Source organism: Leopardus geoffroyi, chromosome D1 (assembly GCF_018350155.1).
Source record: "Leopardus geoffroyi isolate Oge1 chromosome D1, O.geoffroyi_Oge1_pat1.0, whole genome shotgun sequence".
Classification (NCBI taxonomy): Eukaryota; Metazoa; Chordata; class Mammalia; order Carnivora; family Felidae; genus Leopardus; species Leopardus geoffroyi.
In genome coordinates this window covers 104,313,316-104,333,429 of record NC_059329.1, presented here as the reverse complement: position 1 = coordinate 104,333,429, position 20,114 = coordinate 104,313,316, and the positions used below count along the sequence as shown (strand labels likewise).

Here is a 20,114-nt window from a genome sequence, read left to right as displayed (position 1 = left end):
CCACCCCGGACGCTCCCTAGGTGGGTTCCCGACGTTAGTAAAGGAAGGCTTCTGCTCCCCCTGGTGGTCCTAAATGGAAAAGGTGAGTAAATCGCACACCGTATCTCCCCTTCCCTTAACAAATTTTTGTTAGTGAGCATACATTAGCTGGGTCCCCCTCCTCAGGAAAAGAGAGTCTCCTGAGGGAAACAGAGATGTGAACAACTCTTTACATTAAAGTCTGGAAAGAGCCATAGGAGTCTGGTATAAGGATCAAGGATGGCCACACCACCTGCCTGAACACATCCAGGGATGGAACATCCAAGACCTCCTGGTTAAAGAGAATTGTTTTCAAAAAGAAAAAAATCATGACTCTCAGACAACTATAAAGTGAACACACATCAAAGATTTTATTTGACTCATTAATTAATGAGGGAACGAGTAAAGTGTGTAAAACCTGTTTACAGAAGGACCCAAAAAACAGACACTTACACAGGCCATCGGGAATGCTGAAATGAATATGTTAAATGCAAAACCGACTTCCAGGGGTGGGAGGAGATCAATGGCACCTCAATCAGATTTTGTTTGCATCTCCATGGAAAAGAACTATTTGCATTACTAGCAGTTTTCTACGATCTACAGAATTGTAAAATAGTTACAGGACCATAGGAGGCACAGACCATTAATAAAAACAGATAACCCAGTGCTCCTTTGGGCAGCACATATACTGCCCAAATATACATATACGATATAGAGATTAGCAAATATACATATACGATATAGAGATTAGCAAATATACATATACGATATAGAGATTAGCATGGCCCCTGCACAAGATGACACACAAATTCATGAAGCTTCCAAATTTCCACCCCCCCCCCCCCCCGCATTGGGCTCTCTGCTGTCAGCACAGAGCCCACTTCAGATCCTCTCCCCTTCTCTCTCTGCCCTTCCCCCACTTGTGCTCTATCTCTCAAAATAAATAAACATACATAAATAAATGCAGATAATCCAGAAAGGCCTACCACACCATCTGACACCCAGTAAGCTTTTTTTTTTCCATTTTAACTGTTTCACAATTTTTCCAGACACTCTCAAGAAAGCATCTTTCCCGATTGAACAGTTCCAACTGTTTTAAAAAAAAAAATTTTTTTTTTTTTTTTTGCTCTACAAAACAAAAATTTCCCTCCCTATAATTTCCACCACTGTTTATTGTTCCTTGCCTTTGCCCAAACATTAAGAAGTGTAATCTGTCCTTCACAAGATGGGCTTTCCATGAAGGGAGAGTTGCTATGGGGCTGGAGAATGATTGCTGATATATGTAGCCGGGAGGCCCGAGTTGTAGGCAGAGTTTCTGCCACAAAACTTAACACTTAACACCACACAACCTGTTTTCTCATCTGTGAAATAAGGAGGTTGATCAAAACTTGTGGTTCCCAACCTTTCCAAGATCAAGAGTATCCTATAGGCTTTGTTTTCATTGATGGATCTCTTGTTTTAAAAGATTTCATATCCTTCACAAAATATATTTACTGGGGAATCAGAAATTTGGATTCCTCAAACTCAGACGCAGAGAACAGAGTGGTGGTTGCCAGAGGTGGGGGGGTAGGGGGTGGGGAGCAACATGGTGAAGGAGGTCAAAAGATACACACTTCTAGTTATAAGTCCTGGGGGTGTAACATAGATCATGGTGACTAGAGTTAACAAGAATGTACTGTGCATTTGAAAGTCACTAAGATGATAGACTTAAAACTTCTCATCACAGAAAAAAAAAAAATTGTAACTATGTGAGGTGATAGATGTTAACTAAACTTACTGTGGTGATCATTCTTGCTGTCTCTATATATCTCAAGTCATTATGCTGTAACCTTAAACTAATACCATGTCACGTGTTAATTATATCTCAGTAAAACTTGGAAACCAAAAAGAAATTTGATTTCCTATGAGATGATTCCAAGAAAAAATACAATAACCTTTTGGTTAGCCTAGGGAGCCATAACAGAAATGACTGTATCATTTCCCTTAAACTTTTTAAAAATGTTGAAAATAGGGCAAAGAGCCCTCTCAACTGCAGGAAGGTACTTAGAGGCATCAAGCTTTCTTTAAAACTTTTGTTAGGCATGAACCCCATTTTGTTTATTTTCTGGTAGCATATTACTATTTGCTCTTCCCTGACAGGCAGAAGTTTGAATTCCACCTGCTAGTTGTATACAAGAAATGAAAAAGTTGGGGCACCTGGGTGGCTCAGTCTCTTAACTGTTGGACTTCAGCTCAGGTCATGATCTCGCACTCCGTGAGTTCGAGCCCCACATCAGGCTCTGTGCTGACAGCTCAGAGCACAGAGCCTGCTTCGGATTCTGTGTCTCCCTCTCTCTCTCCCTTCCCCAACTTGTGCTCTGTCTCTCTCTCTCTCTCAAAAATCAATAAATGTTAAAAAATTAAAAAAAAAATGAAATGAAAAAGTCAAGTAACTGGAATATGGTACCTGGGGAAGGGGAGTTCAGGGGCTGGTGAAAAAGACTCTTGATGTTGAGCCCAAGTGGACTCTAGGGTCTCCACGTAGGTGTGGACGGGGACTTGAGGTTCCAGGCTTAGTCGGAGCCCCAACTGATGTATTTTTATTCTTCTGCCCCACGGGGGAATTTTGTTTCCCATCTGCTGTGTTTTGGTGTAGCTGTTTCCCCGTTAAACAAACAGAGCCCAAATCCACTCAAGTGTTTGCATTTTGGCTATGTGTAAAACCAGCCGACACTCAGTTTCACCTCTACAGACCAACCAAAGGCTCCTGGCGTTTGGCAACTCCGCTTCCTTCTCTCTCCTCCCTCCGAGCCTACTTCGTTCCCATCGGAGGAAGGGAGTGGGCCTTACCCCTTCTGGACCTCCAGAGCCCACTGCATGACAGGTGACGCCTCTCCATAGGGCAGCTCATGACATGGCAGCTGGTTTCCATCAGAACAGGCAGGCGAGAGGGAGAGATGGAAGCCAAAGCACTTTTGAACCTAATCTCAGCTGTGACGTCATTTAGGCTGTATCTGTTCATTGGAAGTTACTCACTGGGTGCAGCCCACGCTCACGGTGAGGGGATGACACGGTAGAATGAAGACTGGCAGTCCTCTCAATGGCTACCTAGTACATAGTTCAGATCCCAAATCAATGCCAGAGTTAGGCTGCGTCACTTTCTCAGAGCTCTCTTCTCCCCCATGCTCGTCCGGGACACCGCTGGTACATTCTCCAGGCCTCAGAGTAAAAGTTTCCCCCTCCAGGATGGAGTTAAGTGTCCCTCAAACATGCCTCTGGTGACACCCTGCGCTTTATCGTAGCCCCTACCACGCTATGAATTACCTGGCCACTGGTCTGCCTCGCACGCCTTCTGTAAGCTCTGAGGACAGCAGCCTCGTCTTTTGTCTTCACTGATGTGGACCCAGAGCCAGGCACAGGGCCGCAAATGTATCAGGCGTTCGGTTAAGGTTTACCAAATTTAGTAAGCGAATCTTCTTATAACGTGCCTCCATTACGTCTTTCTTCTGACGGAAACTCATCAGTAGCTTCTCATTACAACGAGTAGGGAGGACAGACTCTTCTTGGAGTGGTATTCAGGCCTTTGCCCAATCTGGCCCCGGGCCCCATGCCCTCCATGACATGCACAGCCCCTCATTAGCCTCACCGAATGCCCACCTCCTCTCTGAGCCAGATGCACCAAGGATTTCCCACCTACCTCTGCCTAATAGGCCCTTAATCCTTTTCACGTCTAACAGATCCGTGCTCCTGCTTCAAAACCCAAACCTCACGTGGCCCCGTGGCCCCTCTGCCTGCCTCTGCACAACTTGTTCAGACCTCTTTTTAAAGCACACCCTGGCTCCGTTGTTAAGCGTCCGACTTCGGCTCAGGTCATGATCTTGTGGTTTGCGAGTTCAAGCCCCACAACAGGTTCTGCACTGGCAGTCTGGAGCCTGCTTGTGATTCATTCTCTCTCTCTCTCTCTCTCTCTCTCTCTCTGCCCTTCCCCCACTCGCACATGCACACTCTCTCTCAAATAAACTTAAATAAATAAAGCAATAAAGCACGTCCTGTCTTGTCTTGTGCCTAGCTGCTTATCCATCTGTGTCCCTGGCTAGCCCATGAGCTTAAGAGCAACAAACCAATGTTATTCACCTCCCAGGGCTACTACGAAGTAGGTAGAATGCAAATATTTGGAGAACAAACCAAAGAATAGTTGGCTACTAACCCACAGGCTCCCTGGGGATCCCCCTCTCTTCTCTCTGAGGAAGAAGGAAGATGCTTCCTGAATCCTACCTCTTAAAAGTCCAACCGCAACTCCACGTGTTCTGGAGAATGAGTTCTGTGTCACTGAATTGAGGGTTTAAAATAACATCGTTTTTTTTATCTCACAAAGATGTCTTCTAGCACATCGTTCAGATGTTTTCCTAGCACGAACCTCCCTGTGCCATACACCTATGCCTCTAATTTGACAATATAAACTATTTGAACCTTATAAACTTGCTTTCCTGTTTATACGAAGTCTTCAATCCCTGGAGCCCTAAAGCCCAAAGTGCTACTAAGAAGAAGTTGGTGAAAGACGCCTCCTCCATAGAGGACTGCTGTTGCTTTGAGCTGCAGAAGGCCCATTTGGGGGCACCTGGGTGGCTCAGTCGGTTAAGCAGCCGACTCTGGCTCAGGTCATGATCTCACGGCTCGTGAGTTCGAGCCCCGCGTTGAGCCCCATGTTGGGCTCTGTGCTGATGGCTTGGAGCCTGGAGCCCGCTTCGGATTCTGTGTCTCCCTTTCTCCCTGCCCCTCCCCTGCTCGCACTCTGTCTCTCTCTCTCTCTGTCTCAAAAATAAATAAACGTTAAAATAAATAAATAAATAAATAAATAAATAAATAAATAAAGTAAAATGTTTATAACTAAAAAAAATAAATAAATAAGCCATCTAGCATATTTCTCCGTTCGGATGTTATTTTTTTTTTCAGCAGGCTCCATGCTATACCGACTGAGCCAGCCAGGTGCCCCTCCATTTGGATATTAGACTAACCATGCTGAATCTTTCATCGTACTTTCAGAGTTTTTCTCCACCCCACCCCCAAGATCTCACAATAATTCAGGGAAGTAGAGTAGGTATTATTCCCCTCGTTTATTATGAAATTAAGTACAGAAAAATGAAGGAATCTCCCCCAAACTCCCATAGTACAGTGACAACATGCTGAGATAGCAGCACCATCCCCGTCATATCCCACATTCTGCCCATTCCGACTGTGTGACCTTGAACACGTGACTTAAATTCCCCATGTGTCAGTTTCCTTATCTGTAAGCAGAGATAAAAATAACACCAGTCTCATGGGTTTTGTGACGATATATGGGCTAATATATGGTAAACATTAATTCCCTTCTGCAATCACTTTAAAAGAAGCCCACTAACCTAGGACAACTCCCCTTGTTCCCTCAAGAAGCATGGGGAATCGAAAAGTGCCTGGAGTATTTCTGTCGCTAGTGAAACGACCCTCTTGGTACTGAGTCAGCAACAGCTAAGGCAGCTTCTTCCAAAGTTACGTTCAACAGGATAAGAGGTTTCATAAGATACCCCAAGGAACAGAAGACTTTAGTGGTGACAGAGCTCGGAAAACAGAGAAACATATCCTCATCTTAGAATCATGGCGGCACGTTTGCACATTATAGGCACAGAGCGAACCTGTAGTAATGGGTTGGGGTTTGATTGGTACAGTAGTCTTCATGCTTCCTTGACCACATAAAGTTTATTTCTCCCAAACACCTATGATTCAACAAGACTAGTGTCCTGCAAGTAACACTGACCTTGTAGAATATTGTGGTAGAACACAGCAGGAGGGACAGCAAGTGTCTGTAAGTGAACCAAACAAGGTCCTTTCAGGTTCTTGTCTTCAAAGGAAGACGGGAACATTTCAGTTCCTTGTAAGATAAATTTGGGGTCATGGTTTCTGCCTTTTAAGCCTGTGATACATTTTCAGGAAAAAAAGAAAAAATGTAGCAGAGTGTTTATGCCTTTCCAGATAAGGAAACAGAGGCACAAAGAGTTCGTTCTCTGTTCTTCTGTCCTTACCATTCCCCCCTTCAGAAATGCCCTCCCTGCTCCTCTTTGCACAGATCTGGACACCTGCATGGTGCAGGTCAAATGCCACCTCCCTCGTCAAACTTGTCTTGATTCCCTTCGCTGTCCCTCCTCTGGAAGCTCATAGCGTTGTATCACTTGCCCTTGGGCTATCATGGTTTGTGTTCTTTTTTTTTTTTTTCCTTAAGTTTATTTTGAGGGCGGGGGTGGGAGGGCAGTGAGAGAATCTCAAGCAGGCTCCATGCTGTCAGCTTGGAGTCCAATGCAGGGCTCAGTCCCACAAACCGTGAGATCATGACCTGAGCTGAAACCAAGAGTCGGTGGCTTAACTGACTGAGCCACCCAGGCGGCCCTGGTTTGTGCTCTTCAAAGCCACTAGACTTAACTTCACCTTTCCACAGGTAGGTACACAGTAGAGTTCAATAAATAGTTGTTCGCTGCCTTCTTAAATGTTGCTGAATGAATAAATCACTCACTTTTTTTTTTTTGGCAGGCTCCACACCCAACCGGGGGGCTTGAACTGACGACCCAGAGATCAAGAGTTGCACCGCTCCACCGACTGAGCCAGTCAGGCACCCCAATAAATCACTCGCTATTCAACAAGGAGAGGAATAAATGAGCTTCCCTCACCCTATAAAAAGACAGTAAACCATCTATGTTCTGATGCCATTACCCTGAGGCGGATCGTCCTGAAACAATCACCCTCCTGTTCACAGCCGCTTTAGGGGCCCTTCCCCTCATTGTGTCCAGCCAGTGTTTGTCTTCACAGAACTAGCTTTGCTCTACCTGAACCCATTACCCCCCTGCTACCTAGAGAGGCTCAATTAAAAAAGCAATCTTTCTGGGGCACCCGGATGGCTCAGTCAGGTGAGGGTCCAACTTCAGCCAGGTCACGATCTCGCGGTCCGTGAGTTCGAGCCCCGCGTCGGGCTCTGGGCTGATGGCTCAGAGCCTGGAGCCTGTTTCCGATTCTGTGTCTCCCTCTCTCGCTGCCCCTCCCCTGTTCATGCTGTGTCTCTCTCTGTCCCAAAAATAAATAAACGTTGAAAAAAAAAAATTAAAAAAAAAAAAAAAAAAGCAATCTTTCTGGGGCACCCGGATGGCTCAGTCAGGTGAGGGTCCAACTCTTGATTTTGGCTCAGGTCATGATCCCAGGGTCATGGGATCGAGCCCCAAACTGGGCTCTGCACTGAGCATGAAACCTGCTTAAGAGTCTTTCTCTGTGCTCCTCCCCCGCTTGCTCATGTGCATATTGTGTATACTTACTGCCTTCATCCACCCTTAAGAAAGTACCACAGACTGGGTGGCTTTATAAACAACAGAAATTTCTTTCTCAGAGTTCTGCAGGCTGGAAGCCTGAGGTCAATGTTGGGTGAGGAACCTCCTCCCGGTCACAGATTTCTTGTAACCTCACATGGTGGAACAGGCCAGGGAGCTCTGTGGGGTTTCTTTTATAAAAGTATAATCTTGGGGCGCCTGGGTGGCGCAGTCGGTTAAGCGTCCGACTTCAGCCAGGTCACGATCTCGCGGTCCGTGAGTTCGAGCCCCGCGTCGGGCTCTGTGCTGACGGCTCAGAGCCTGGAGCCTGTTTCCGATTCTGTGTCTCCCTCTCTCTCTGCCCCTCCCCCGTTCATGCTTTGTCTCTCTCTGTCCCAAAAATAAATAAACGTTGAAAAAAAAAATTTTTTTTTAAATATATAATCTTGTTCATGAGGTGGGTGGTGTTGGGGCTGGGTGTGGGGGGCGGGGAACACAAATATTCAGACCATAGAAGCCAGGGACAGATAGAAATGTGCGATATGTGAGTGTGAGTGTGTGTATGTGTGTTGTCTGAAACCCACAGCGGGAGGAGCCCCTGTGGGCATGGGGAGAGTGAGTTAGATGCAGACTAAGAGCTAATACAGAGTCAGAGACTGAGATGGAGACAGATTCGCTCTGGGTGTAAAGGTAAGGAAATAGAGCGTTTAAACTCCAGCGCTTTCCCCGTCACCTTTCCCTGGAAGAGAACTGAGGATGAAAGGGAATTCAACAAGGCACAAACTCGGCATTCGCACTGCTGCCATAAGGAGAAAGTGGCTCCGATGTTCCCAGGCGGATGTGCATCCTTTCCTTGGCTCTACCCCCGCTACCCCCGCCCACATGAGCAACCTGTGGGCCTGCAAAGAGCCCGAGAACTGGACACCGACTTTACGTGTAGTGGTGACCGTAAGTAAGAACGACATTCCTGCCATATCTCCCTTTAAAAGCCACTAAGTAGTTTCACGTCATGTATCTCATTACATACAAAACCACCCCAGAATTTAAGTCGGGTGGGACATTTTAATCCCCATTTTAGAGATGAAGGATCTGAGGCTGAGGAAAGAAAAATGACTTTTCAAAAATAATATAACCGAGAAGAAGGAACAGCATAAAACCGGTGACCTCTTAGCCCCCATCTCCTTGTCTTTCAGAAGGCATACTCATTTGTGTCTTCCCAGCAGTGTTGTAGAGGAACATCCAGAGCGTTCACCGTGTTCAGGACAACAGGAACCTCATCATTGTTCTCTTCAAAGCATCCATAAGCTCTCTGTTTCTCATGCTGTAGATCAAGGGGTTCAGCACAGGGGTGATGAAGGTATAAACCACAGACACTACCTGGCCTCTCTCTGGAGAGTACCTGGAGCTGGGGCACAAGTAGATGAGGCTTCCACATCCGTACTGGAGCAGGACCACAGTCAGGTGGGAGGAGCAGGTGGAGAAGGCCTTGTGCCTCCCCTCTGCCGAGCGGATCTTCAGGATGGCGGCCATGATGAAAACGTAGGAGAGGGCGATAAGCAGGAAGGGGATGGTGAGGACGGTGAGGCTGACCACCAACAGGGTGGCCTCATGGACCCACGTATCTGCACAGGCCAGTCTCATGACAGGGAGGACATCGCAGTAGAACAGGCTGATTTCTTGGCTGCGGCAGAAGGGGAGGCGGAAGATGAGCACAGTCAGCTGCATGGCCAAGATGAACCCCAGCGCCAGAGACCCCAGGGCCAGCTGGACGCACAACCGCCAGCTCATCATGAGGGTGTAACGCAAAGGGTGGCAGATGGCCACAAACCTGTCATAGGCCATGACAGCTAGTAGAATGCAGTCAGCGCTGCCCAGGAAGATGAAGAAGAACATCTGGGCACCACAGCCAGGCAGGGAGATGAGGGCTCTCTCTGCGGACAGGACGCTGGCCAGAGTCAGAGGGGCAATGGTGGAAGAGTAGCAGATCTCCAGAGCTGCCAAGCTGGCCAGGAAGAAGTACATGGGGGTGTGCAAAGAATGGTTGCTCCAGATGATGAGAGAAATGGAGCCGTTGCCGCCGATGCTGACCAGGTACATGACGAGGAAGGCCACGAAAATCAGCATCTGCACCTCGGGGAGTTTGGAGAAGGGGCGGAAGTGGAAGTGAATCATCCCAGTCTGATTTGTACCCTCCATGTAGTCAACAAGCTGGGCCTGTGGATGGCGCGGTGCTGCCCCCCTGAGGAGAGAATGAAGGCAGGACGCAGAGCTCCTGCCGGGTGACCCATTCAATCCTTGGCCTCTCCCTTCCTTGATCTCCTCAACCCCAAAGGTCTTCACCTCCTGCCTAAACTCATCAACTTGCTTTTAAATCAGACTTCTTGTTGTAATCACCCAGAAGTAGTTCACCACAGAAATATTTTTTTTAATTGTGGTAAAATATACATGCATAATATTTCTAAGTTTAGCCTCACGTAAGTATATGATTCAGGGGCATTAAATACATCCACCATGTTGGGTAAACATCACCTCTATCCATAACCAAACTTTTTTAAATCATCCCAACAAAAACTCTGTACCCATTAAACAATAACTCCCCATATGTCATCCTCCCAAACTCCAGTCACTTCTACCCTGATTTCTGTCTCTATGAGTTTGCCCATTCTAGGAACCTCATACAAGTGGAATCATATGGTATTTGTCCTTCTGTGTCTGGATTATTTCACTCAGCATAATGCTTTCAAGGTCCAGCCATGTGGTCGCACATGTCAAATTTCCTTTATTTTTTACGGCTGAATAGTATACCATTGTGTGTAAATACCACATTTTGCTCATCCATTCATCTGTTCACAGACACTTGGATTGTTTCCACCTTTTGTCTATTGTGAACAATGCTGCCGTAAACATAGGTGTGTAAGTATCTGTTCAAGTCAGCACTGAAATCTTAAATCACACAGTACCATACTCAGACCACAAATTCCTCTGTGCCCTCATCCCTTGCCTGGTTCTCAACAGTGCAGCCTCTGGGTTTGGACCATCTAGGTTCTAATCCCTGATCTGCCATTGACCAGGAGTATGACCTAGAGCAACTTGATGAAGCTTTCTGCTTCAATTTCTATATCTATAAAGATGACAATAGGACAGAACTCTTAGGATTGTTGTGAGAAGTAAATGTGTCTGGCCCCTAGTGAACTCTCCATGAGTGTGAGCAATAATCAGGAACACTTCTCTTCTTCTCCCTCTTCAAGACCACTTTGATGCCTCCAGTTCCCCCAAATAAGCCTCCTTTGGGCTTTACTCCCTTCCTCACCAAACCAAGACCTATGGTTCATACCTTCCATTAGCTTTTGCCAATATTATCCCCATCCATGGCTCCTTGGCCTTTTGTCAACCCTGTTGTTACCTTCTGTAATATCCAACATACCTATTCCAGGTCGACCACGACTAAAGATTACAAAATCCTGCTGAGTGGGGCCACAACAAAGGGGCATTATCAACCCAGTACTGACCCCCATCCTCTAAAGAGCTCCTTCTTCTGGTCCCCTCCAAAACTAGTGCAAATTTCCCTGGTCTCTTCAAGTCTCCTCTTCTGCTACCTCCTTCCTCACTAGCAGTGGATGACCCAGCCTCCCAGAAAAAAAATTACAGAAGCTACTTGGAAGCAATTGTCACTAGTGCTGGATCTACAACATAGGATCTATAACACATCCATAACACATTCCCTCCATCTGACATCACCCTCTAATGGTTCCCTAGCTCCTTCCCATCATGACTATTTCCTACTCTTTAGCCCAGGCAACCCAGTTTCCATCTTACTACCTGAAACCACTCTAATGAAGTTCACCAATGACTTCCAAGTCATTGAATCCAACAGCTACTTTGGACTTGAAGCTGCCAGCTACTCCCTACTCCTTGAAATTTCCCACCCATAGCCTCTGTAATGCTATTCTGCCCAGACTCCCTTCCTACCTCTCTAGACACTTTTCCATCTTTTTTCCACTTTTCTGCTTTTCCATTTCCATCATTTTAGAGATTACTCTTCCTCTTAGTGATTTGCAAAAGGAAGGTTTTCCTGGCTATTCTAGGTCTGCTCCCCAGATCGACTCTCCACCCTGCTCTGCCCCATGGGAGGCTAGTCACTAAGGACTGCATTAGTCAGTCACCCTCCTCCTGTGGTTTCTGGTTGGGTTTGGCTGATGAAAGCTACTGACAGGAGAATGAAAAGTAGCATAAAGAGCAGTAGGGTATTTATCTTCCCCTCTCCCAACACACACACACACACACACACACACACACACACAACCCATATTACATCTCCTGCAGAAACATAAAACTGACAGTTTGCCTTTCTTCCAATGATTAAGCAACTCACAATGCCACAGTAAGAAGGGGGGACCACTTTGCACCCTGAGTTAAACCAAAACAGATCAGCCTGACTGGTTTATGGATGCCCAAAAGAATGTATTTTTTGTTTATTTTTGCTATGCTGACGTCTGAAGATGTGTCATGATCTTTGAAAATATAATAATCATGTAAGAATGTTGTTTTCCACTATACAGAGAATAATACAACCTTACATTCTTGCTGGCTTACAGTTTTACCCTTTGAGTATTTGTTAGGTTTTTGTGTCTTACAAGCCAGTCTTTTCAAAGTCTGACTCCCTGCATGCTTTGGAAGTAACGTGTTTTCCTTTCCTAAATGCATCTGCCCCTGCATGGGTCATCTGTTTGGCACAGCCTCATGTCCGGTAGGAGGGCTAGAAGATGGCTGGAATCATGGTAGGAAATTTTTCATCTGGAACTTTCTGAGAGTTTTATTCCTTGAAAATGCTAATTCCTTTTCCGGAACAACATTAAGAGCACATGCCTGGGGCACGTGGGTGGCTCAGTCAGTTGAGCATCTGACTTTGGCTCAGGTCCTGATCTCGTGGTCTGTGAGAGCCCGGCGTCGGGCTCTGTGCTGACAGTTCAGACCCTGGAGCCTGCTTCGGGTTCTGTGTCTCCCTCTCTATCTCTGTCCCTCCCCCGCTCATGTTCTGTCTCTTTCTGTCTCAAAAATAAATAAATGTTTAAAAAAACATTAAAAAAAAAAGAGCACACGCTTGCCTGCCTTTCTCTCTATGCAGAGTGAGAATGGACAGCACATCCTCTACCCCAAATATTTGATTTCTGTGAATTAAACACTAATGGGACAAACAGTTATAAGAAAAAGAACTACTATCTATAACCAGGGATCTCACCATTCCCTGCATGATGTGTTTGCCTCTGTGTTCACATGTATATTTCCGTCCCCTCCTTGGACTCTAAGCCCCAAGGGGGCAAGGGACAATTGGGTCCCATTTTTTACTAATGCCCAGGACCTAGTACAGTGTCAGGCACTATGTAATGCTGTATTGACATGAACCCTGGAGATTTACTGAGGCTCTATCAATGCTGGTGACTGATACTTAGTACTTTTGAAGTAGAAATAGGAATCTTCATTTTAGCACTCTGATACTAAAGAGGTGTATCCTTTCTGGAGAGATAATCAGTGTTTTCAAGAAGTAATTTAAGATGTCACATGCGTTGGAGGTGCCTGTGTGGCTCAGTCGGTTGAGCATCTGACTCTTGATTTCGGTTCAGATCATGATCTCATGGTTCATGGGATTGAGCCCCATTTCGGACTCTGTGCTGACAGTGCAGAGCCTGCTTGGGATTCTCTGTCTCCCTCTCTCTCTGTACCACCCCCAGTGTTGCTTGCACACTCTTTTTCAAAATAAATAAATAAACATCAAAAAAAAAAAAAAAAAAAGATGTCCTATGCACTGAATCAGTACTCTCAACATTAAAGGATCTACCCTAAGGAAATAGCCTGGAATATGGAGCCAAACGCACAAAGATGTGTGCAGTATGCCTTAATAATTTTTTATAAGGAGACAAAACAAATGCTTAACAAAAAGTAATGTTTTGGGGCACCTGGGTGGTTCAGTTGGTTGAACATCTGACTTCAGCTCAGGTCATGATCTAGCAGTTCATGGGTTTGAACCCCACATCAGGCTCACTGCTGTCAGCACAGAGCCTGCTTCGGATCCTGTCTCCCTCTCTTTCTGCCGCTCCCCCACTCATGTTCTCTCTCTCTCGCTCAAAAATAAATCAACACTTACAAAAATAATGTTTGAGTCCCTTGACATATACTCATATGATGAACTATTACATTGCCATTAAAATTGTTATAATGAAGAGGTTTAATAAGATGAGAAGACGCTTATAACATTAAATGAAGAAAACAAAGAGGCAAGACTATGCATCGCATGAACAAATTATGCGACCAATATAAAGGAGGACAGTAAACTCTTAGTGTTTTTGAGAGAAATGGGTGATTACTGTTTTCTTCATGCTTTTCTCCACTTTTCAAATTTCCTTCCAAAAATGTGTGTTTATTTTTTCAATTACAAAAGTTTCATTGATTTTTAGAATTCTCGTTTGAGAGGCAAGGAAACAGAAGTTCCCTAGCACACCCCTAGTTATACACACAGTCATTGTTGGAACCAGGATTAACATCTAGATACAGGCTGGGTTTATTGTTGTGAACCTCCCTCCTTTCCTTCTTTCCTTCCTCCCTTCTTTCTTTTCCTTTCCTCCTTTCTTTTCCTTTCTTTTCCTCCTTTCCTTCCCCTCTCTTTTTTCCTTTATCCTCATCTCTTCTTAAAGCCAACCCCTTAGATTTAGCTCATCATTCTAGTCCATCAAGATCTTATGGAGAATTTCAATTCTTTACTCCAGTGAGTAATCAATTTTGCTCCCGCTGTCATCTACAAATTTAATGAACATGTTTCACAAAGCTATAACTAACTGGGCAATAGACATAGCTCCTGGAGACCACATCTCTTAAGCATACTACCTCCCATATCCCTCAAAGTTTTCTTCAGAACACCAATAGGTTTTCAGAGAAGTTTAAAAGTAAAAGGTTCTCTGTGTGGAATGTCTTAAAAACTAGAGTGAATTCCACTGCAATACGCAATCACCTTGATTACAGAAGGGATGTTCAACACTCCTTGGATAAGGAATTCTCATTTTCATTCCTTAGACTCAAGTGAATTCACAACCCATTCCCCAGACCCCTGGCCAGACACACACATTTCTCTCTTAATAAAATATATGTCATCCTACTTGACTATTAAAGTTACATAATTCATGCTTCCCTTTTCATCTTAGCTGCTAGGAAGCCAAAAACTAAGTTTTATATTCAACTGCTTATCATTCCTCATCTCTATTTCTCTCTTGTCTTCTGTACTGTGCAAGTTGATTTTGATCTTGCTGTAACTAGGGTTTGATCGCAAGGCACTCTATTTTTAGGAGCCTACAAAGCATGATAAATCTATTATACAAACAAAACGATTATTCTTGCCTTTTGTGTCTTCATCCAAGGTGTTGACGAGTGAATGAGAAATCTCTCCACTCTTCGCTCCCAAACTTGCTCCTCCTCTGGGGTCCCCTCAGTGGTACAAAGATGACAATCCTGTGGGCTTGGTCATAGTTAAATGTTCTCTTTCATTGTCTGCTTTCTTCTGCCTTTGCTGCTGCCTAATGCCTTGCTACTTGAAGGTTGGATCAGAGAATCCCAACTCTCTTCTCACCCAGGAAATACAAACTCTCAATAATGTTGCATCTTCTTTGATGAGTCTCTTGGTACCAGTACTGCTTCCAAAGACTTGGCAAACATCCACAGAGAGAGCCTTTCCTCTTCCATAAAGACCTTTGCATACTCCTCTGCCTTCTTCCCTTACAGAGTGTAACTAACAGGACTATTCATGCATTCACTCAATCAACAAGGATTTACTGAGCATCTACTATCAACCAGGCATTGACTGTGTCACCTGGAAACTGAGTAGATTACACAATATTTTCTGGGTGTCCCATCAAAGCACGGACTCCTCCTACAAAGGAGGGTGGATAACTTCTCACCACTCTTAGGCAATCTAGGAAATCAGTCACATTTTAAGGGAGAGGCAGACTCTTCTCTCACTCTCGGTGGTGGACTGGTTCAGAGACTTGTTTGTTGTTAGAATATTTGGCATAAACACTGTCACTTCATTCACTCCAGGAAATTGTACAAATGTTCCCATCTAATTGTAACTTCACCCCCAGAAAGCCCCTCACAGGATCAGGGAATCCCAAGGTCAGTAGGGTTCATTGGTCCATTTCCCAGGGTCTAGACCATACAACAAACAACTCATCAACCTGGTCTTGCATCTACCCTCCTTACCTTCTGCCTGGAGAGACTGGCAACCACATCATTCCCTGAGGCTGAGTGAAGGCCACAGTGGAATCCCCTTCTTAATAATCTTGGGAACCGTGAAGACTGACTCTGAAAAACCACCCAGCACCGAGGGGAGCACACATCCAGACGCTGTTAAGCCTTCCCTGCTGCCTCTTCTCGAGGGAAAAGCATAGGACTCTAGCCCTTGCAGAGACAGAATTCTGGGTTGTCTCTCTCAGCTCTCAGTTCTTCTCATCTTCTTTCTGGAGATTTCCCTGCCAGTGTCGGTTCAGTAAAGCCCCAAGAGGCTAACTTGGGTTTTCACTTGACCATCCCCTGTAGGTTAATGAACACAAATAGGAGTTGTTTGGAGACGTGATAATCCAAACTGGTTTAACTGCTACTAGACTGAGCTATATTCTAATTATTGCTTAATTTTTACTCTCCAAGTTTGAGAGCGTTTAAAAGATACACAATTCTTCCCCTGCTCATGCTCTGTCCCTCTCCGTCTCTCGAAAATAAATAAATGTTAAAAAAAATAACAAGTAAAAGATACACAATTCTAATTAATCCAGGTAGAGATTAATATCTTGTGCACCTAAACAAATTCCAGGAATCTTTCAGAGCTCAGCCAGGTGTCATCTGTTAAATGAAGCCATGTTCTGATATGCACACCTTCCCCCACCCTCCTCCACAAAGGGAAAGTTTACTCCCTGCTCCAGGCTCTGTGGTGGCTTTGTCCCCACCCCCAATTACAGCACTTATCTCTCTGTATTGTTTTTTAATTTTTTTTAACATTTATTTACTTTTGAGAGACAGAGAGAGAGTGTGAGTGGGGAGGGACAGAGAGAGAGGGAGACACAGAATCTAAAGCAGGCTCCAGGCTCTGAGCTGTCAGCACAGAGCCCGACGCGGGGCTCGAACCCATGAACTTCGAGATTGTGACCTGAGCTGAAGTCGAACACTTAGCCGACTGAGCCACCCAGGTGCCCCAATGTTTTTCTTCAGTTAAATTCAACTCACTCACTTTTTGTTACCTATCCACATGTACTATGCCAGTTCTATCTTGTAATCTCTCATTTTCATTCATGTGTCACCTAAAATTTTCATTTCAAGAATCAGTAACTGAAAATTCAGAGAACATTGCTAAAAATGAAGACCTACGGGGCTCCTGGGTGGTTCAGTCCATTAAGCATCCAACTCTCGACTTTGGCTCAGGTCATAATCTCATGGTTCATGAGTTTGAGTTTGAGCCCCATGTTGGGCTCTGCACTAACAGCTAGGAGACTGCTTGGGATTCTCTCTCTCTCTCTCTCTCTCTCTCTCTCTCAAAATAAATAAATAAACTTAAAAAAAATGAAGACTACAGGGGTGTGTATGTGTGTGAGAGAGAGAACTTGGCAGGAAGTTGTCAAAGCAATCTAGAAAGAAAAATGCAAAACAGTTCCTGAAAAGCAGTCACCAACCATTTGAAAGCCTAACTGACCTGGAACATGTTTCAGGAAGGATAAGTGGGCAGGTGTCAGCTTTGGATCCTTCTTCTAGAATAAGACTCCAGGGAGTTTGGGAGAGAAAGCGACTGCATCCAAGGAGGCCATGAAGTGATTTCTATGACCAATGCACCTTTTTCCAGATGGTCTCTTCACATTCCCCAGTGAGTCACTGAGTGCATCCAGCTGACCCCAACATCCAATCTGGTTCTCCCACATGCAACAGCAAACCACATTGGACATAGTTGGCAAATGTGCTATGTTTCCATGAGATGAGGGGGCTCAGTGAATTTTGCTGTTGATAGAAGAGGTCTTGACCTTCACCTTGACCTACATCTCACCTCTCCAGAAAGAGAAACCAGAGAGACGCTGCGGCAAATGCTGTGTGGTCCCGAAGATCATTTTCCTAAGAGCAAAGACCGGAAGTGGTGGGCTCTGTATTTCACTACAAATCAAGTCATTAGGTTTTACTATGCTTTCTTGAAGGTTTTTAATTTCTAAGTCAAACTTACCTGAGTAATAATCATATCTTAAAATATACATAAAAGGATTTGTGTCCAGTAACGTCCATGAGTGAACAGGTTGCATTTTCAATATGCTCGTGAGTTTTACTTTCACACAGCCTGGCTTCTGTCACAACAGACTCACTTTATTCACAGCCAAGCCACCATTCTATCTGGTATGTTGTTGGTCTTTTACAGAAGCATTTCCTTAAGAGCTTTCCCAGAAAATTATCTTCATCAGGTTAAGTTAATTAGGTGTGAGGGAAAGAAAGAAAGAAAAGGAAGAAGAAAGAAAGAAAGAAAGAAAGAAAGAAAGAAAGAAAGAAAGGGAAAGGAGGAAGAAGAAAGAAAGAAAGAAAGAAAGAAAGAAAGAAAGAAAGAAAGAAAGAAAGAAAGAAAAGGAAAGGAGGAAGAAATAAAGAAAAGAACAAAAGAAAGGAAGAAAGAAAGAAAGAAAGAGAAGGAAAGGAAAGGAGGAAGGAAGGAAGGAAGGAAGGAAGGAAGGAAGGAAGGAAGGAAGGAAGGAAGAGTGATAGTTGTTTGGGGAAGCCCCAGTCATACTGTCACCCTGTCCATCCATTTATTCACCCTCTTCTTCACTGACACTCCTGTCCAGTCCTTATTCTAAGCACTATGATGAGAGAGGAGGCTGGCTAGGTAGTCAGGGCCGATCCAGGGCTTCCTCACCAGCATCTCCTAAAAAGAGAGGAATGTGCACTGATGAGCATCCCCCGGCTGAGAGGGCCATGGAGACAGTCATCTCTCCACTCCTTCCTCTTTGCTTTGGAGCTTCCTGTCCTTCAGATCATGCCTCTACTGGTTTGGGGAATATTTCTGGTTTCCTGAACCAGCACGTTCTTACCGTAAGTCTTCTTCCCGCATCAGTCACCTCTTGACTCCTTATGCTATAGATCAAGGGGTTTAGCACTGGTGCAAAAAGGGTGTAGACAACAGACACTGCCCGGCCCTCTTCTGGAGAGGAACTGGAGCTGGGGTGAAGGTAGATAAGGGTGCAACATCCAAACTGCAGGAGAACCACGATGAGGTGGGAGGAACAGGTGGAGAAAGCCCGGCACTTTCCCTCAGCTGAATTCATCCTCAGGATGGTGGCCACAATGTAGCCGTAGGAGAGGCAGATCAGGAGGAAGGGGACAGCCACCGCGGCCACACCGATGGCATAGAGAGCTGCCTCGTGCATGCGGGTGTCCACACAGGCCAGGCGCATGACGGCAGGCATGTCACAGAAGAAGCAGAAGATTTCATTGCGGCCACAGAATGGAAGGTGGCAGATCGGAACGGTCAAAGGCAGTGACAACAGGGATCCCAGGCCCAAAGAACCTAAAGTCATCTGCCCACAGAGCCGCCACCTCATGATGACGTGGTAATGCACTGTGTGGCAGATTGCCATGTACCTGTCGTAGGCCATGACAGCAAGCAAGACACAGTCAGACCCTCCAAGAAGAATGAAGGGGAACATCTAGGCCCCACAGCCAGGGAGAGAGATGAGCATGTGCCCCGTGGAAAGGATGCCAGCCAGAGTCAGGGGAGCAATGTTGGTGGGGTAGCCAATTGCCAGCACGGCCAGTGCGAAGAGGAAGAAGTACGTCGGGGTGTAGGGGGAGTGATCTCGCCAGACTGGGAGCCCAGCGGTGATGTTTCCAATGAGACTTCCTAAGTATGACACCACGAAGGCCACAAATGGGAGGGGAGCCACTGCTGGGTCTGTTGAGAAGGGGTGGACGTGAAAGTAGACCACTCCCATCTGGGTTTCCTCTTCCGTCAGACCTGGAACAAGGAAAGAAGTCATGGGAAAAGTGACTCTCCTGTGTCCTTGAGCCTGGAACAGGCCCAGCCATGTTAAAAACACAGTCTGCAGTCACTGAGTACTTATCCTCGGGGCTTCCTTGGGAGTTCGGTTAATGTTATCTCGCCTCCCCACTGCTTACCCTGCTCGCTGCATGACCTTGGAGAAGTGATAGACTTCAGCCCACTCATTCTAAATTTCTTTTGAATGGGGAGGGGTGGAGAGAGAAGAGAGAGAGAATCTCAAGCAGGCTCTACGCCTGCTGGATGTGGGGCTGGATCTCGCAACTGTGATATCATGACCTGAGCTGAAATTAAGAGTCAGGTGCTTGACCAACTGAGCCACAGAGGTGCCCCTAGCCCAGTCATTTTAAACGTGGGGAGAGTATAATGCCTGGCTCGGGAGCATGGTGAAAATTAGCGGAGATTCTGTGTCTGAAAGTGCCAAGCCCGACAACAGGCACGCAGTAGGTTCTCAATGGGGTTTCCTGTTTTCCTTCTTTCCTTGATCTTCATTTCTTTTTTTTTAAACATTTTTAAATTTCTTAAAAATGTTTATTCATTTTTGAGAGACAGAGAGAGACTGAGCGTGAGTGGGGGAGGGGCAGAGAGAGAGGGAGACACAGAATCCGAGGCAGGTTCCAGGCTCTGAGCTGTCAGCACAGAGCCCGACGTGGGGCTCGAACCCACAGATCATGAGATCGTGACCTGAGCTGAAGCCGGATGCTTAATCAACTGAGCCACCCAGGTGCCCCTTTTTT

At 45.5% G+C, this 20,114-nt stretch overlaps 2 protein-coding genes and 1 long non-coding RNA gene across 3 annotated transcripts; all 3 read right to left on the bottom strand.

The window, feature by feature from the left end:
* Positions 1–7,753: 7,753 nt before the first annotated feature.
* On the bottom strand, positions 7,754–12,248 carry LOC123601743 (olfactory receptor 10V1-like). Its single transcript, XM_045485347.1, has one exon. The coding sequence runs from the start codon at positions 9,513–9,515 to the stop codon at positions 8,577–8,579; it is 939 nt and encodes a 312-aa protein (XP_045341303.1). The 5' UTR covers positions 9,516–12,248; the 3' UTR covers positions 7,754–8,576.
* A 1,218-nt stretch (positions 12,249–13,466) lies between these two features.
* On the bottom strand, positions 13,467–17,872 carry LOC123601742. Its single transcript, XR_006714248.1, has 2 exons — positions 17,044–17,872; positions 13,467–15,893 (listed from the first exon to the last, which is right to left on the bottom strand). It is a non-coding gene; the product is annotated as an uncharacterized LOC123601742 (long non-coding RNA).
* A 242-nt stretch (positions 17,873–18,114) lies between these two features.
* On the bottom strand, positions 18,115–19,900 carry LOC123601741 (olfactory receptor 10V1-like). The gene is given in 1 exon segment (XM_045485346.1): positions 18,115–19,900. A coding segment is annotated over 1 exon segment (1,002 nt). The 5' UTR covers positions 19,358–19,900; the 3' UTR covers positions 18,115–18,355.
* Positions 19,901–20,114: the final 214 nt, after the last annotated feature.

Coding starts and splice junctions, on each gene's coding strand:
- LOC123601743 (XM_045485347.1), bottom strand. CDS start 9,515: ATGGAGGGTACAAATCAGACTGGGATGATTCACTTCCACTTCCGCCCC.